This window comes from Mercurialis annua, linkage group LG2 (assembly GCF_937616625.2).
Source record: "Mercurialis annua linkage group LG2, ddMerAnnu1.2, whole genome shotgun sequence".
Lineage (NCBI taxonomy): Eukaryota > Viridiplantae > Streptophyta > Magnoliopsida > Malpighiales > Euphorbiaceae > Mercurialis > Mercurialis annua.
In genome coordinates, this window is record NC_065571.1 from 44,579,231 (window position 1) to 44,596,767 (window position 17,537).

General features: G+C 34.3%; 1 protein-coding gene across 1 annotated transcript; it reads right to left on the reverse strand.

The window, feature by feature from the left end:
* Nucleotides 1-11,988: 11,988 nt before the first annotated feature.
* Nucleotides 11,989-16,660, reverse strand: LOC126669319 (GDSL esterase/lipase At1g06990-like). The gene is made up of 3 exons (XM_050362763.2): nt 15,934-16,660; nt 15,559-15,820; nt 11,989-12,199 (listed from the first exon to the last, which is right to left on the reverse strand). The coding sequence occupies exons 1-3, from the start codon at nt 16,555-16,557 to the stop codon at nt 12,006-12,008; spliced, it is 1,080 nt and encodes a 359-aa protein (XP_050218720.1). The 5' UTR covers nt 16,558-16,660; the 3' UTR covers nt 11,989-12,005.
* Between the last annotated feature and the right edge of the window lie 877 nt (nt 16,661-17,537).

Consider the following 17,537-nt stretch of genomic DNA (forward strand, 5'->3'; position numbering starts at 1 on the left):
CTATTGCTTCACGGGAAATCCATCCCGAGACCCATACGATGCATTTCAGCTTGATTTTGACCTACAGACTCCGAGAACGTGAAGTTTGGACATATAATTTGAAGTTTACGATTAGAGTTTTGATATACGGAGATAAACATTTAGGTTTAAGGTTTATGTCGTAAACCTAAAGTCGTATAGCATTAGTATCGATGACCGATAAGCAAAGATAGAACAAAATAAGATTAAATGCGATTAGAACTCGACGGGTTACGTATATATTTATATCTCGAGTCTAGAATGTCTATAGAGTTAGATTCTTACTTGAGTTAATGTTTATCTGTTTCCTAGATCCGGCGAGGCAACCAGCTACTGGACAAGGAGCTCGTGAAACTTGATGGGGGTCATGTGATCAAAGTTTTTGGAATAGCAAACATTGAGTTTATATGTGTTTACTTTTGATGTATTGAAAATGCATTGCTTTCTAAATGCAAAATGATTTATATGAATTGCATAGCATGATTTAGTATCGAAATGCTTTGTATAAAATACACGCATCATTATCTTGCAACCAGTATAGATCCGATGAACATGCTTTCCTATTGGGCGGCAATAGGAACTATGTGATCACTAGTTAAGTCCAGGCTATATGCTTCTTCATTATTTATGATGGCGATACGAGGTCAGCTTGGTAGAATCATCCGACGACCTGTATCTAATGAGTCGCCTAGGTTGAACTATCAAGGGACTCATAACGGTCGTTGGATTTAAGTGATGGTACGAGTCACCTTGATTGAACTATCCCGGGACTGTACCAGATGGTGTTGGTTGACTTGGTTGAACTATCCCGTAACCTACCATCAGGATTAAGTTATTCGTTTTGATTGTAAGGAAGATTCAAGGAATCGAGGATTAGGGTTTCAATCGAAAGTTATATTCGGATGCATAGGAATGAATGATTTATAGCATTATTTTATTTTATAAAATACTCACTTGTAAACTATAAACTCACTCAGTTTTGACTGACCCCGTTGTTTTAAACAATCTTCAGGTAAATAGTCTTTTGACGTGACGGACTTCTATCCTTGCTTCAGAAGTCTGTGTTTAGAAGTACGTACAAATGAAGTTTATATCGATAGCGCTGCAGTAGTCTATTCCTAGATGTATATGTGATTTTGTCAAACAGTTTTATGTAGTACCTATACTCTGATATTTTATAAACTCGCATAGTTTTATCTGCGCTTAAACCGTTTGCTTTTGATGTGAAAAACAGGGCAATGCTCGATGTGGCATCACATAGTAAGACCCTAGTTTCTATGTATAGTTTTTAGAATGTGAATAGATGTTTGCAATTGTATGGCTTTAAAAGATTTTCTGAAAACGTTTTGCATGATTGTTATTTGATTTGATTGCAAAACGTTTATAGTGGTTTTGGGCCTCACGGGTTTCAGAGCTACCACTCCCAGTCGCTAGCGCCGGTCTCGGCTCGAGATTTCGGGTCGTGACATCCGCCGAGGCTTTCCAATACAAAGGTTCTTCATGCGTACATGGAGAACGTTTTGGTTAAGGAGGACATGGAATCCATAGATCACGAGCATGACGATGGTTAAGTCTGTTTTCTTGATATATATTTTCTCTCCAGCTTTTTTATTTATATATACACCAGCTGAATTCGTTTTTCCTTGTTTTTTATGGAGATGATCCAGGCGATCACTGTTCTGGAAAGATGTCGCCTAGGTTCGGTGGATAAATGATAGGAGTAGAAATACTCCTATATTTATGTGTGCTGTTGATACGGTATTTGCATATTTGTATCTGTTTTTGAGGATTATTCAGGTACTTATTGTTATTTTGAGTATTTCAGGAAAATGTGCAAGTATGGCGTAATATGGAGCATTTTGATGTTACTCAGAGATTGCTGGATGTCGGAATGAATCATAGGAGAATCGGGAAGCGGAAATAGGTGATTTTAGCCAAATTAAAGAATGCACGAACGTGCCTTTTCAAGATACACGAACGTGGATTATTGCCGAAGGTGGTGTATTGAGAAATGAGAAGAAATCAAGAAATTTGGCTAAGGGAGAGAGTACACGAACGTGCACTTCCCTTCAGTTTCAGAGTGCACGGTCGTGTATTTTCGCCGAAGGGTGATGTTTGAAAAGCTGAAAGAGAAGCAAAAAAATGGCCAAGTTACCTAGTACACAGTCGTGTACTTCTATCCAGTGAAAAGTGCACGAACGTGTACTTTCACCAAAAAAGTTGTTTTAAAGCTGAAAAGGAAGCCAGAAATTGGCTAAGTACCATAGTGCACGAACGTGCACTTCCTTGTAGTGTTAAAGTGCACGGTCGTGCACTTCTGCCGAAAGGCATACTTTTTGGAGAAGCTGAAGACATAAATTTGGTTAAGTCACATACTACACGAACGTGTACAAGGAAGCACGGTCGTGCACTTTTCAGAAGCTCAGACTTAAAAAGACTAAAATGTCAGTTTTTAACTCCGAACTCCAAGAAACTCAAAGGGCACTTCTGGGTTTTCATCTAACTCGACCTAATATCGGATTGTAAAGTTAGGAGCCGTATAAATAGTGAGTTTTAACATCGAACAAAGGTTCGCGTAGTTTTGTGATCAAATAAACCCTATTTTCTTAGTTTTCTATTCGTTTCGCAATTGGATTTATAGTTTATTATTATTTTCTTCTGCAATCATTATTTGATTACTTCGAACAAGGTACGATTGATTTCAATTTCATATTCAGTATTCAATTTAATCTTAGAATGAATTCGTTAATTATTATTTTTAGTTTATCCATAATTATGTCTAGCTAAACCCTTCGTTGGGGATTATTAATCTAAATTATGTCTGTGTAATTGAATTGGAATTATGGGTTTTTGTTCTTGATGGATTATTGTGCTTAATGCTTAGCCTAAACTGATCACTTAGTCTATGCCATATGTTTTAGTTTGCTCGAGAGAGTAAAATTGGAATAGAACAATATAATTAAGAATGCAGGAATTGATTGTGCGGGAGTGATTTAACGAGTGCGTATTCTTTGAATTTTCTTAACAACCATTTAATTGATTTATACATAGGTTAATCATTGTGCGAGAGTGAATAAATTAACCTAGTATTAGTTAGTTTAATGCTTTTGCCTGTAATTGCTCGAGAGAGAATTGTACGTGCTTTAGATTAGTTCGAACCTCATCAGAACAATACAATTTATAACCCGAATCAAGTAAACAACATAACGACGATTAATAATCCCTGCCTTTTCTATTATTGTTAAACAATCACTTTACTTACAACTTTATTTTACTTTAATCTACAATATTTAATATCTATCTTTTAATTTACAAAACCAACAAAAAATATCTTTTTGGCTATTCGAATCGAGTCTCTTATCTGTTTGTCTTTAGAGCTTTCTCTGTAGGTACAATATCCGGACTTCGCAGTCTGTATTACAAGTTGGCATACGTACGCTTGCGTATTTTTACCAACAATAAACTGAAACAGTTGAGGAAGGATTGCGCTTCATGGCAATCTGAGAAAAAGGAGCTTCAAAACTCTTCAAACGAAGCAGACGCTCTCTATCTGCAACTTATTTCTTCAAGAACCGTCAAGGAGAAGGAGATTACTGCTTTGGAGACTCGGCTCAGGTCTTTTTCCGAGGATATCGAGTCTCTCAAAGCTTCCTTTTCCACTCTTTCCTCGGAGAGAGATTTGTTGAAGACTGAGGCAGAGCAACTTCGCCGTCGCCTTTCAGAGTCTAGGTCTTTTTATTCCTAAATAATGACTCAGTATCGATTGGCGATTGGGACAAAGCTGTGGGAAAAGAAACCTGATGTTGATGTTTCGGGTGTGAACCGATTGGACCTAGCATCGCTCGCCAAAGATGTCAAGACGAAGCTTAACAAGCAAAAAGCCGAAGCCTTCAAAAAGCTTCTTGATATCTTTGTATTTATCTTTTTTTTTTTGAATGTAGGATGCTATTGCAGCTTTATTTGTAATCCATTTTGAAGTATGAATAGAAATTTTTTCTATCTTTCTCCTTGCCCATTTATTTTTCCGAGTTAATCTAAACTCGTTCTTTCGTTATCTCCAATTATGCTTTTAGTTTGCTTTTTTCTTTTCGCTGTTAATTTAAAATTCGTGAATTTGCTTGTTGTTTAAATTCCGGCGAATCTAGTTTGGACTCGGGCGAGTTTTGTTTTATTTTAGACTCAAACGAATCTATTATATTTTTTTATTTAGACTCAGGGGAGTCTGTTTTTTTTAACCTGGGCTCAAACAAGCTCGTTAAATTTTTTTAGATTCAAACAAATCTTTTGTTTGCCGAATATGAAATTTCTGAATATTTATTCCATAAATAAGCTCGGTACATACTACAAAACGATTTATTGGTAGTATTTTCTTAGATTCTTTACATTCTAATATCTTGGGATCATGAATCTAGTTAACGTTTTGAGCTTGTATGCTCCTTTTCCTGTGACTTCTTCAATTATGTAGGGTCCTTTCCAGTTTGGTTGCAGCTTCTTTACTCCGGCGTTTCCTCGGCCGACTTCCGCGTTTCTTTGGACGAGATCGCCAGTCTAGAATTCCCTCGAGTTTATTTTCTTGTTATGATATTTGGCAGCTTGTTTCTTGTAGGCTTCGGCTCGGATTCCCGCTTGATTTCTTCTCTCTTCTAATAAGTCTAAGCATAGCCTTATTTTTGCTTCATTGGTCTCTTCTTCTAAGTAGTTCACTCTGATGCTTGGTATTCCGATTTCTAATGGTATCACTACTTCCATACCGTAGGTGAGTCTAAAAGGTGTTTCGCCTGTTCTTTTTTTTGGGGTTGTTCTATAAGCCAAAAGGACACTATAGAGTTCATCCATCCAATTTTCTTCATATTGTGCTAGCCTTTTCTTGATTCCTTGTGTTATGGTTCAATTGGTCACTTCTGTCATGTCATTGGTCTGAGGGTGCGCCACTAATGTAACCTTTAAATTTATCATCAGGTCTCCACAGAATTTCCTGAATCGCCTACAGTCGAATTGTTTTCCATTATTTGCGACCACGGTGTGAGGTATACCGAACTGACATATTACTTCGTTCTTGAATAATTCTTCCACTCTTGCCGCTGTTACAGTTGATACTGGTGCTACCTCAACCCACTTTGTGAAGTGTTCGATGGCTACAATTAGGAACTTCATTTGGTTTATCCTGGTTGGAAAAAGTCCGACTATGTCTATTCCCCACATGGCGAAGAGCCAAGGACTCTCTAATTATCCTTGTGGTACTGCTGGTCTGTGGTTAACATTGTTGTGCCTTTGGTATTTGTTGTATTTTTTCAGAAATGCTTTTGCGTTTTCCTTGATAGTTGGCCAATAGTATCCTTGAAGCATTGTCTTCCTTGCAAGTTTGGCCACACCTTCATGTGCTCTACATATTCCTTCATGAATTTATATTAAGATTAGATTCCCGCTCTCTGGCGAAATACATTTTGCCCATGGGTGAGTCAAAGAGGTTCGGTAAAGGACCTCGTTGTAGTACAAGTAATTGGCCGATTTTCGAATGATTCGAAAGGCTTCGGTGCTGTCCGGTGGCAGCCCCCCTCGATCTAAATATTTGATTATTGGAGTCATCCAAGAGTCAACCTCTTTGATCGGCATTATTTCTGCTTCGTTGATACTCGGTTGCTCAAGGGTTTCATTTAGTTGCATTTTGCTGAAAAGGTCTCCGAGTTCAGAGGCGGACTTAGCTATGGCGTCGGGCCCGGTGTTTTTCTCTCGTGGGATTTGTATGATTTCCCATTGTCCTCCTTGTGTTTCCAACCTTTGGAGCAACTTCATGACTTTCGACAAGTATTCTACCATTCCTGTTTCCTTAGCCTGATACTCGCCTTTGACTTGGTTTACTACCAGCTGAGAATCGCTTTAGATTTTCAGGGTTTCTGTTTTCACTTCTAATGTCAGGCCATGCCCGGCGATCAAAGCTTTGTATTCGGCGACGTAGTTGCTTGTATCAAATCCGATTTTTACTCCATATTCGATCCTAATTTTTCCTTGTCCTTTTAGGATGGCTCCAGCTCTAGCTTCTTTTTTGAGGCTCCATCCACATGCAATTCCCATAGGAAATTTGGTATAGTTTCTTCTTGTTTGCCAGGGGTAATTTCGGCCACGAAATCTGTCAGAGCTTCTGCTTTGAGCGTTTGGCGAGGTTCATATCGGATGTCGTGTTCACTCAATTGGATGGACCAACAGACGAGTCGCCCAGAGGTTTTGGGTCTTTGTATCGCCTTCCGAAGGGGTTGGTTGGTTCTTACTACCACGTTGTGGCTCTGGAAGTAGTATTTCAGCTTTTTCGTCGTAGTTACAATGGCCAACACCACTCTATCTCGGGATATTTGGTTTCCGCACCTTTCAGTTCTCGGCTGATGTAGTAAATTGGCTTCAGTTCTCCTTCTTCTTCCCATACCAGCACAGTTCCCCATCGTTTCCTTTCTTGCGCAGATATATAAGTAGAGTGTTTCCCCTTTCAACGGTCGACTTAAGAGTGGTGGCGAAGTTAAAAAATTATTTAGTTCCTCGAACGCTTTTTGGAATTCTTCGTTCCAATTAAATTTTTGTGTGCCTTTAAGAGCTTTGAAGAATGGCAAGCATCTTTTCGCCGAGGAACACATGAACCTTCCGAGGGCAGTGATTCGCCCGTTGAGTTTTTGAACTTCGTTTATGTTTTTAGGCGGTTTCATGTCCATGATTGCTCTGATATTCTCAGGGTTCGCCTCTATTCCTCTTTCGGATATCATATATCCCGAGAATATTTCTCCTTGTATTCCGAATGCGCATTTGTCTGGCTTCAACTTCATTCCAAACTTATTCAGAATTTTGAATGTTTCCTGCAAGTCTCTCGCGTGACTTTCAGCATTTTTGCTCTTGATGATTAAATCATCTAGATATACTTGAAATCGCTTTCCGATTTCGTCTTTGAACATGAAGTTCATTAGTCTCTGGTAGGTTGCTCCCGCATTCTTCAGTCTGAAGGGCATCGCCGTGTAACAATAGGTTCCGCCTTCTGTGATTAACGATGTTTTCTCTTGATCTTCTTGCTTCATTTGTATTTGGTGATAGCCCTCGACGCAATCCGCCAGGCTATACATCGCATGTCCCACCGTCGAATCGACTAATTGGTCTATGTCGGGTATAGGGTAGCTATCTTTAGGGCACGCCTTCTTCAAATAAGTGTAATCCATGCACATCCTGTTTTTTTCCATTTTCTTTCTTCATTATCACCACGTTGGCTACCCATTCGGGATAATGTACCTCTCTAATGAATCCAGCTTTTTTGAGCTTCTCGACTTCATCGGCTATTATCTTTTTTTTCTTTAGAGAATTTGCTTTTCTTTAGTCTTATAGGGTTCGCCTCTTCGGCCACATTCAAATCGTGAGTTATAACGTGCGGGTTTATCCCCACGATTTCTGAGACTTTGGAGACGAATGTTCCGACGTTCCGTTTCAGCATAGTCACGATCTCCTCTTCATATAGGGGGTCTATGTCCACTCCCAAGTTCACTTTTTTCTCCTTATCTAGTTCCAACTTTTCCATTTCGCCTTTGGGGGCGCTTTCCTTTTCTTTGATGTCGTGGTTCAAGATCTCTTCGATTGACATTGTTTCGAAGGATTCTCGTACTGCCTTGTCATTACATTCTTTCGCGCTGGTTTAGTTGCCTTGTATTGTAACGATCCCTTTTTTCGTGGGTATCTTCATTGTGAGGGCTTTTATGCTTGTTATAGCGGAAAAGTCGTGGAGGAATGGTCTTCTTATAATCGCATTGTATGGTATATCAATGTCTACGATACTGAATCGTCTGGGGATTTCTTGGTCCCTTATTTCTCTTCCTAATTTGACGTCTAGAATGATTATTCCCATGGGTTTGATGGGAGATCCGCCAAATCCTGTTACTGGGATTGTTTTTCTTTTTAATTCTGCAGGAACTCTTCCAAGACTTTCGTTTGCTTTTCTTGTCATCAGGTTAATTGCACTTTCTTCATCAATCAATATTCTCTCCATGTTCCAGTGTTCTATTATCATAGCTACGACCAAGGCCTCCTTATGGGCCTGGTTGATTCTGCAAAAATCTTCTTCGCTAAAGGTCACTGGTGGTAGTTTTCTGGGTTCCTGCATTCTTTGTTATTTCTCTGGTGGGTATTGCTGCGCACTTATCAGCTCGTTTTTGAGGTTTGATTTATCAGTAGTCACTCCTTCAATGAGAATTTGTTTTGAGTTCAGAAAAAGCAACTTCTATTATGATGTTTTTGAGTTTTTTCCCACAAACGGCGCCAATTGATGGAGTCTGCCTTCTAATCCGATGATTAAACCTACAAAACAGGGTAGAAGCTAAGCAGACGGTGTTGGTTCGATTAACTCTCTAATGCTAAAGTCAGTATTGGCTCGAATAACGTTTTTAGTATATGAATGTAATTGTGTGTTTAGGCATACCTCAAACTCTTTATATAGTAATTGAATGTATACCTTATGAACTTTGAATAGGAAAGTGATTCTTATTTAGTAGGGTTTGGCGTTAAATAGAAAAGAGGTTTTTTTATTCAAGTAGAAGCGTTATTCAGGAATATCTACTTGAATAAGTTTATCTTCCTAAATTGGAGTTTGTGTCCAAATAAGAGAGATATTTCGTAAGTCTGATTCTTGGGCGAATCCCTCAGACTTTTCGGGGATTCTGTCTTATCTTCGGGATTCAGATTACTCCTTCGGTCAAGGCGAATCTCATGGATTCGGTTACCGGCATTATCTGGCTTTTAGCCCTTTGGGTGAGAGCTCGATATCGTCTTGAAGGATGAATCTCATGCAACTCGACTCTACTATACTTATGATAGGATTCGGTATCCATCAGTTCCTTTCTTAATTTTTTTATCTTATTAGAAATATTCCTTTCTTTAGCATAATTTTTTTATTCTATATATATATAAAATAATTATGAGATAAAAAGGGAGTAATTAGTTATGTTTTTCAATAATGTGGTCAATATAATTTATTCAAAAATCGATGGGAGCATCCGGAAGATTGCATTCAATGCAAGTCTGAACAAGAACCTTACAAAAGCTATGAAAACAAATTAAAGCCATCTATCTTACAATTTCCTATCTCTATGGTTCCTATAACTACTACTCCCTCAAATTTTTGTGGTCCATGTTAAATATAATCCCACATTGTTTAGGAGAACAAATATAAATGAATTTATAAGTGTAAAGGTTTAACCACCTATTAACTAGTTCTAGTTATTAGGTCATGGTTGAATCTAAACACTCTGATAAGTATGTGGGGTTATCACATTCTCACCAATTTATAATTAATTACTCCCACCAATATTTCTAATATGTTATCAAAGCCTTATCCATTCACACAATTTGAGTTTGGCCCGGCCCACGTGAGATGTGCGTGTGGGGGATTTTGTTGCTCGGCCCGTACACGCTACGCGTGAGGGGGAGTGTTGAAGTGGGATATTCCACATTGGTTGATAAAGTCATTTAATAGAAAGGGATAAATTTGAAAGATAATAGCTAATGTTATCTTAAATTCTTAAAAAGACAACTATTGATGGAAAAATACATTTGTCTAAAGTGACAACTAAAACAAAATGAAAGGAGTACAAGACACCTAAAGCCTTGATGAAACTGTCATTTTAACAAATGTAAAAAAAATTAAATTTTTTTTATTTTTTTTCTTAAAATTATTTAGGCTTAATCACCAAAAAATGCCAAACCTATACGTTTTGTGTCAATTATAGCCAAACCTTTAAAAATCACCAGATTTAGCCAAACCTTATATGTTCTGTTTCTTTTTTAGCCATTTTTGAATCGAACCAGTTTTTCTGACACCGTGTCGTCCACGTCACCGCCAACTAAGCAATTGGCTGGCATGTCAGCTGAAATATTTAAATAAGGTTTGGCTATAACTGATACAAAATGCATAGGTTTGGTATTTTTTGATGAATAAAACTAATTTTAAAATTAAATAATTAAATGATTAATTATATTATCATAAAATTCATATATATTTAAAAATAGTAATATTTTTATTTAACGCTAATTAAAATTAATTTATTTTTACCAAATTTAAATAATTATAATAATTGTTTTTACATATTTGAGGGATATATTAATTTAAATTCTAATAAAAACAAAAAATGTCATATTCATCTTACAATTTTTTTTTTTAAATTACAGTCGTCGGTTCTTTGACACCGCCGCCGTTTGAGACCCAATTGTTCGTCTTTCGACGAACAATCTGAGAGTAATATACACAACAAACATACGACAGTGTTCATATGTCAACTATACACACATAAACATAAAAATAATTATTGAATAGACTGTTTATTTAAAGGACGACTTTAATTATTTTCTCATTTTTTTCCTTTAAAAAGTGAAGCTCATTGTGGTGTAATCAATATATATCATGATGTTTATAAGCATAAACGCATATGTCATTTTACTCGGCATAGCCAAAAAATTACCTTAATTTATATAAACTATTTTATTTATTACCTAAACTCAGTCATAACAAGATCTCAACAATATTAAAAATACTAAATCAAGTTCAAAATCATCATAAACATTAAATTCTTTCACCAAATTTAATTCAATATTAATTCCTAAGTAATACGTTAATTCATTTTTTTTAATTACATATTGGGTTAATTATATATAAAATCACAATCTTTACACGAATTCTCAAAAATAACACGACCTTTAAAACGTGTCAATTCAGGGCATCACCTTTCATTTCTTTTCAAAAACAACATGAGCACGTTTTTTGATAAAATTTTACTGACTTGGACACCCAATGAGAGCGCCACGTGTCATGTCACGTCAGCAAAAACGCAACTAAAAATGTGCCCGTGTTATTTTTGAAAAGAAATGAAAGGTGGTGCCCTGAATTGCCACGTTTTAATGGTCGTGTTATTTTTGCAATTTCGTGTAAAGGTGGTGATTTTATATATAGTTAACCCTTACATATTCATTAAAATATATTATAATATAAATTTATTAGATTTAATTAGGTTTAATAAAAAATTAAAATTAATTTTAATTAGTATTAAATAGGAAATATTAATTATTTTTAAATATATATAAATTTCATAAATAATATAATTAATTTACTAATTATTAAATTTAAAAATTGACTTGAATTTAAAATTAGGTTTATTCACCCAAAAAATACCAAACCTATATTTTTTGTGTCAGTTATAGCCAAACCTTATTTAAATATTTCAGCTGTCATGTCAACCAATTGCTTAGTTGGCGGTGACGTGGACGACACGGTGTCAAAAAAACCGGTTCGATTCAAAAATGGCTAAAAAGAAACAAAACATATAAGGTTTGGCTAAATCTGGTGATTTTTAAAGGTTTAGCTATAATTGACACGAAACGTATAGGTTTGACATTTTTTGGTGATTAAGCCAATTATTTATCATAATGATAAATCACCAAAGCTCTGAGTAGATCTATGACATGACGACGATTTGAAATGCATGAACAAAGATAAAAAAAGAACAATGTTTACCGAGATACCGTTTGTATGGTTTATCTCGGTTGTTCTGCCTATGATACCTCGAGATACTAGCTATATGCTTTATCTCTGTTACTCTATTATATATCTCGGGTAGCCTTTACCGAGATACTAGTTATATGATGTATCTCGGTAAACCTGTCCAGGGTATTGCCGGTTATTCATTTAATATAGTGACATTACATGTCGGTAAGATTGTTTCGTTCCTATGATGTATTATAACTATGTTAGCATACTCAAGTAAAGAAGTGAAGAAGGACCGAATTAAAAAAAAAGTAAAGAAGGACCATTAGCATAATCAAATAAAAGTAAATAAAGTAATTAAAATGACACAGATCTAATTTTCTCTTTAAATATAGCTAAGTAAAAATCAGAAAAAAAAATAGATATAATTAAATACGCCTTGTAAGTTTGGGTACCGAAATAAACATTATACCAAGTTAGCCTAATGAGGAAATTAAGGCGATAAAATAGGAATGAGGTGTTTCTGAAGGGAGGCAGAGAGAGATTTATAAGCAGCTTGACTCGGGTGAATCGCATCCCAGAAGAGGAAATGAGTTGGCATGTCACATTTAGGAGTTGCTGCGTTGCAAAAGGATGCTGCTTCTACTAACCCCGACCCACAGCATCCTCTGCTCGTCTCCACCAAACCTAAAATCAATGAACTATATCTCAAACGATATATGCGTTGGATAATATTTTATTATAATTGTAAGGTCAAATCTTTCAACAAACGCTGAATATTCTTTCTCAAATGTTCTTAAATTACTTGAACATGAGTTATCATATTCCGTTAGTCTATTCTCAATCATAAAATAGATGGCGTAACTAAACAAAATTTTAATTTTATTAATTTATTTTATTTATTTTATAATAAAATATAAATTAATTGAATATGATTCATGATGTTCAACCAATTCAAAATAAATAACAAAAAAGGACTAGAAAAACTAAATTTTTCTTTTCTTATGGCTAAACGCATATTTGGATCCCTACACTATCACTTTTTTCCAGACTGGGTCCCTACATTAAAAAAGTGTAGTTTTCTTCCCTACACTATCAGGAATGTTTAATGCAAGTCCCTCTGACACTGCGAGTTAACGGAAGGCAAACGGAATGTAACGTAGGGACTTACATTAAACTTTCTTGATAATGTAGGGAAGAATTTTATAATTTTGAGTGTAGGGACTCAATTTTAAAAAAATTATAATGTAAGGACTCAAATATGTGTTTGGCCAATATTTTACTTTGAAATTTAACAATTTTTTTATTTGTACGTTGCCATTATTAATAATCATTATTGTGGGTATGAATTTATATATATTAGGCTTAAATTTTAAAAAAATTATTAAATAATTTAAATCAATAGAAAGGTAATAAAAATTTATTTGATAAAATAAATTATTAAATTCACAACTATGGAACAAGTTTGGTTACTATAAAATTATTAGAAATAAATGACGATTTTCATTTTATTTTTTAAATTTATTTGATTATTAAAAATTTATTCAAAGTTATTTAGTATGTTGTTTATTTATACTTGGGTTAATGTCAAAAAAAAATCACAAATTTTTACATGTTTTTTCATTTTAATCACACAATTTATATTTTGTCATATTTTCATGCACAAACTACCATTTTTTTGGAAATTCATACGCAGTGCTGAGGTGACAGCCATTCATTGGTGTAAAATGACATCCAACTCAACGAATTACACCAATAGAGCCGTGACATCTCAGCACCGTGTATGAATTTGAAAAAAATGGTAGTTTGTGCATGAAAATGAACTATATGATTAAAATGAAAAAAATATGTAAAGTTTGTGATTTTTTTTACATTATCCTTTTGTACCTTGCTAAAAATTTATTATTTTTTATTAATATAATTTTTATTTCATTACACTAAAATAATAAGCATTCATTTAGAATAATTTTATAATAAATAAAATAAACATATTCAATTAAAATAATTTTTCTAAGTTAGACTCGTTTTAAACTATAAATGGTTAAATATTCGAATTTTGGATCACGTGGACTTATCCAAACTTTTTAAAAATAAAATAAAAAATTTAACGCAGTGTTTAATTAGCCATATGCGTAAGACACAAGCCAATGAAATATAATATAGGGATTTAAATTAAAAATTCCTGATAATGTAGGGAAGAATTTTAAGTTTTTGAGTGCATGGACCCAATCTGGAAAAAAATTGTAATGCAGGGACTCAATCTAAAAAAGAATTATAGTGTAGGGACTAAAATATGTATTTGGCTGAGTTAACATGTCCTAGTCATCACCTGCTTTTTATTTCCTTTCTCACCAAGCTATGCGTGTAACACACGAGCTAACGATATTTAACGGAGGGACTTGCATTAAACATTCCTGATAGTGTAGGGAAGAATATTACACTTTTTTAGTATAGGGACTCAATCTGGAAAAAAGTGATAATGCAGGGACTTAAATATGCGTTTGGCCTTTTCTTATTGGTAAGTTTCAGTCACTTTCCCGCATGGTAGAGCTACCATCATGCAAATGGACCCATACCTTATAAATGTGATTTATAGCACTTGCACAAAAAAAAATTTCCCAAAGAATGGGGGATTTATCAAATGGATAACACTTCAAATGTGGACAAGCATTTGTAGTCTAAGAGATGTATATTTTAGGCTATATCCATTTTAGAGTCCTTAAATTATGATATTTTAATTCATTAGATTCTCAATTTCTATTTGCATTTCTTAAATTTTTAAATTTTTATTTTTTAATTTATCAGATCCCTCAACTTCTATTTACCTTTCTCAGATCTAAATTTTTATTTTTTTGTTTCATTAGGTCCTTAAATGGAAGATCCATTTAAGGACTTAATAAACTAAAAATCGAAAGTTTAGGCACCCAATAAACTAAAAAATGAAAGTTTAAAAATCTGAGAAAGTCAAATAAATATTTGACGGACCTGATAAAACAAAAAACGAAAGTTTAAAAATCTGAGGAAGTCAAGTAGAAGTTAAAGGACTTGATAAACCAAAATCGTATAATTTAGGAACCTTAAAATAAATTTAGCCTATATTTTATTGCATTCAAAAATAGTGTCATATTTATTTATTTTGCATAGAATTCTAATTTGGATCCTACTTCTAACAGGGTCTGTTAGCAGAGTTATGTAAAATGGATTATTTGCACCTTATTTAAAATTTGTCTAATTTTAAAAAAGTTAAAGGTGCGTTCGGTTCTAACTAAATTTCTTAAGAATGCTAGTGTTAATATATTCTATTTTTTCTAACTTTCAATTATAGCTATTTATCTACTTTAAGGACACAGTTTCACGTTTTTAATTTTTTTCAATCCTAATAAAATTTAATTTTTTTTTCATTTAAAAAATACTTATCAAAATAAATAAAAGACCAAATTAAAAAGTTTGATTGTAAATGTAAATAATAAAAAATATGTAACATTTTGTTTTGAAAAGAGTAAATAATTGACTAAAATTGAAATATATTTATTTAAAATAAGATAAAATTGGTGATTTTAAAAATTTAGGTTAGAATATTTTTACCTTTGTCGGGTGTTTAAATCTTAACTTAGACTATTAATTCAAAAATATTTATACTATATTTGATCCATAAAATTGTATAAGTATATATAGAAAAAAAGTAATGATATCGTTATTTGTTACTTTTTAAAAGGAATACTTATTGCATTAAAAAAAAACAAAAAATACATAAAAATATCTATTCTATTCCTTACTCATTTAATAAACCAAATATATCTTTAAGGGTTTCAATGCTCTGTTGAAAAGTTTTGAAGGGTTTATTTATACTTTTCACCATTCTGAAACGTACTTACATACTGCTCAAATATTTAAGACTTCTCTGAGAGCTTAAATAGACAAGCCACCAACCCATGAAGCAAGAAAATTTATTGAAAAACTTTGAACTTTTAAACCATATGATTTAATTTTTATTCTATAATATAGCATTAAAGAATACAAATATAATTAAGTTGGTGCATGCTTACCGAATTTTTGTGGATGATTAATCATATCAATCAATGGATCATAGACATTTGCATAGACCATTAAACTCTCTGGAGCCGATGCTTGTATTTCACTTAGAAGCTTTGTAAGCTTCACATTATAAGCTTGAGAATCTGAATTTTGATCTTCCAAACAATTTCTTCCCATAGAATTTTTGAATGTTGCTGTAATTTGTAAGGGCAGACATCCAACTGGAGGAAGCCCGACAATGACTATTGAACGCCCTCCTAAATTGTATAATTCCTGTGTTACAAATTAAGTGTCAAATTATCAATTCATATAAAAGTTTAAAAAACTAGACGCGATTTCAATTAAAATTTTATAATTTTAAATACCGCACGTCGAAATTTTATTACCTTGATAAAGTTCTGAAGAATAGTGAGCAGATAATCTTGATAAGCACTAATGTCGAACTGAATCCTTCTTGTAAGTGCATCATAATAGTTATAAACAAAGTCATTAGTACCAGCACTGACAATTATCAAAGAACCCGAAATTATATTATTGCTCTCGTCTTCTCCAACAATCCGTTTGAGCCGCGACATATAGTTTCTGAAAAGCTCGAGTTGCTCCGGCATGGAGATAACTCGAGCCTCAGCCGCTGTTAAATCATCATATCCCGTTCCCGCTGACGCGAAACAAACGCCGGTTCGGAGCTCATCATCTGAAAGAGTCGGATCAAGAAAAGGAGGAACAGTCTGTTTGATATTTAGTAAACTTGCTATAAAGTCAGGAATGAGTTTTCCATTGGAGAATCTTCCTGTCGGAATGCGACCCGGAAAATCTTGACCATATGGTGTATGATTGGCTTGAAAGAATGTTTGAATATAGTTGTTGTTGCCAGTATCAACTGTGGAGTCCCCGAAAACAAGAATGGATGAGAAATTTGGTAGGTTTGTTGCTTCTGCAATGCTGATTAGGGTGAAGAAGATGATGATGGTGGTTGCAAAAATTTGAAAGAGGAGTGAGGCTACTGCCATTTGTGGGTCAGTTTATCTTACTTGCATTTAGTGTAGCTAGTATGCATGTTTTCACATATATAATGGTCAAATAAGAATTGTATTTTCTTATTCTGTTTATTTGGCTCTCATTCAAGTTTAAATTTGTGGTCAAAATCATTTGTGTGGGTACCAAATCTCTGTTCCAAATTTAAAATTGGTACGAAAACTACAATTTATATCGAAGTGGTATCAAGAATTTGATTTGGCCGAACTGGTAAGGTCACCTGGTTCACGGTTCAATTGATTTGATAAATTTTAAAAAATTAAAAAAATTACAATTCATTGGTTTTTACCGGTTCGACCTCCAGTTCACCGAGTCAACATTCGATTTTTTTAACAGCTCGATCCGGTCCAAACCGGTCCAATCTGGTTCAACTAAAAAATCCGATTTCGTTTTAGAACGAACAACTGGCCGGTTTTCGGTTTAACCAGTTCGACCGGCCGGTTCTGTTTTTAAAGCACTGTTTTGAACCAAAGTACTTAAAATTTTCCATATTAAAATAAAATGATCGAGAGCGGACCCGAGATTAGAATTAAGGGAACAGTTATAAGTGTACATTTTTGGATATCAGAATTGGGAGGACGTTCAATTATATGAAAATTGAAAAATGGGTATTAAATAATTTTTTATTACAGAAGAGATACTAAATTTATGAAACCGTTTTGACAGGAAGTCTCCCATCAGAAAACACCAATGTTTTGAAAACTGAACCGGACCGGCCGGTCGGACTGGGTTAACCGGGAACCGTCTAGGTGCCCGGTCCGGTTACAAGAAAAAACCCTTCAGTTAAAAAACCGGTCAGAAACCGGGTTGAACTGGTAAAATCCGGTTTCTAACCAAAACCGGATGAATCCGGTTTTTGACATAATGAGTTAAAAAAAGTTTTTTCTTTTTAATACAAATTATTGTGGTCCGTTACACATGTGTCAACTTCTTACACCACACTTATTTTTTCTCT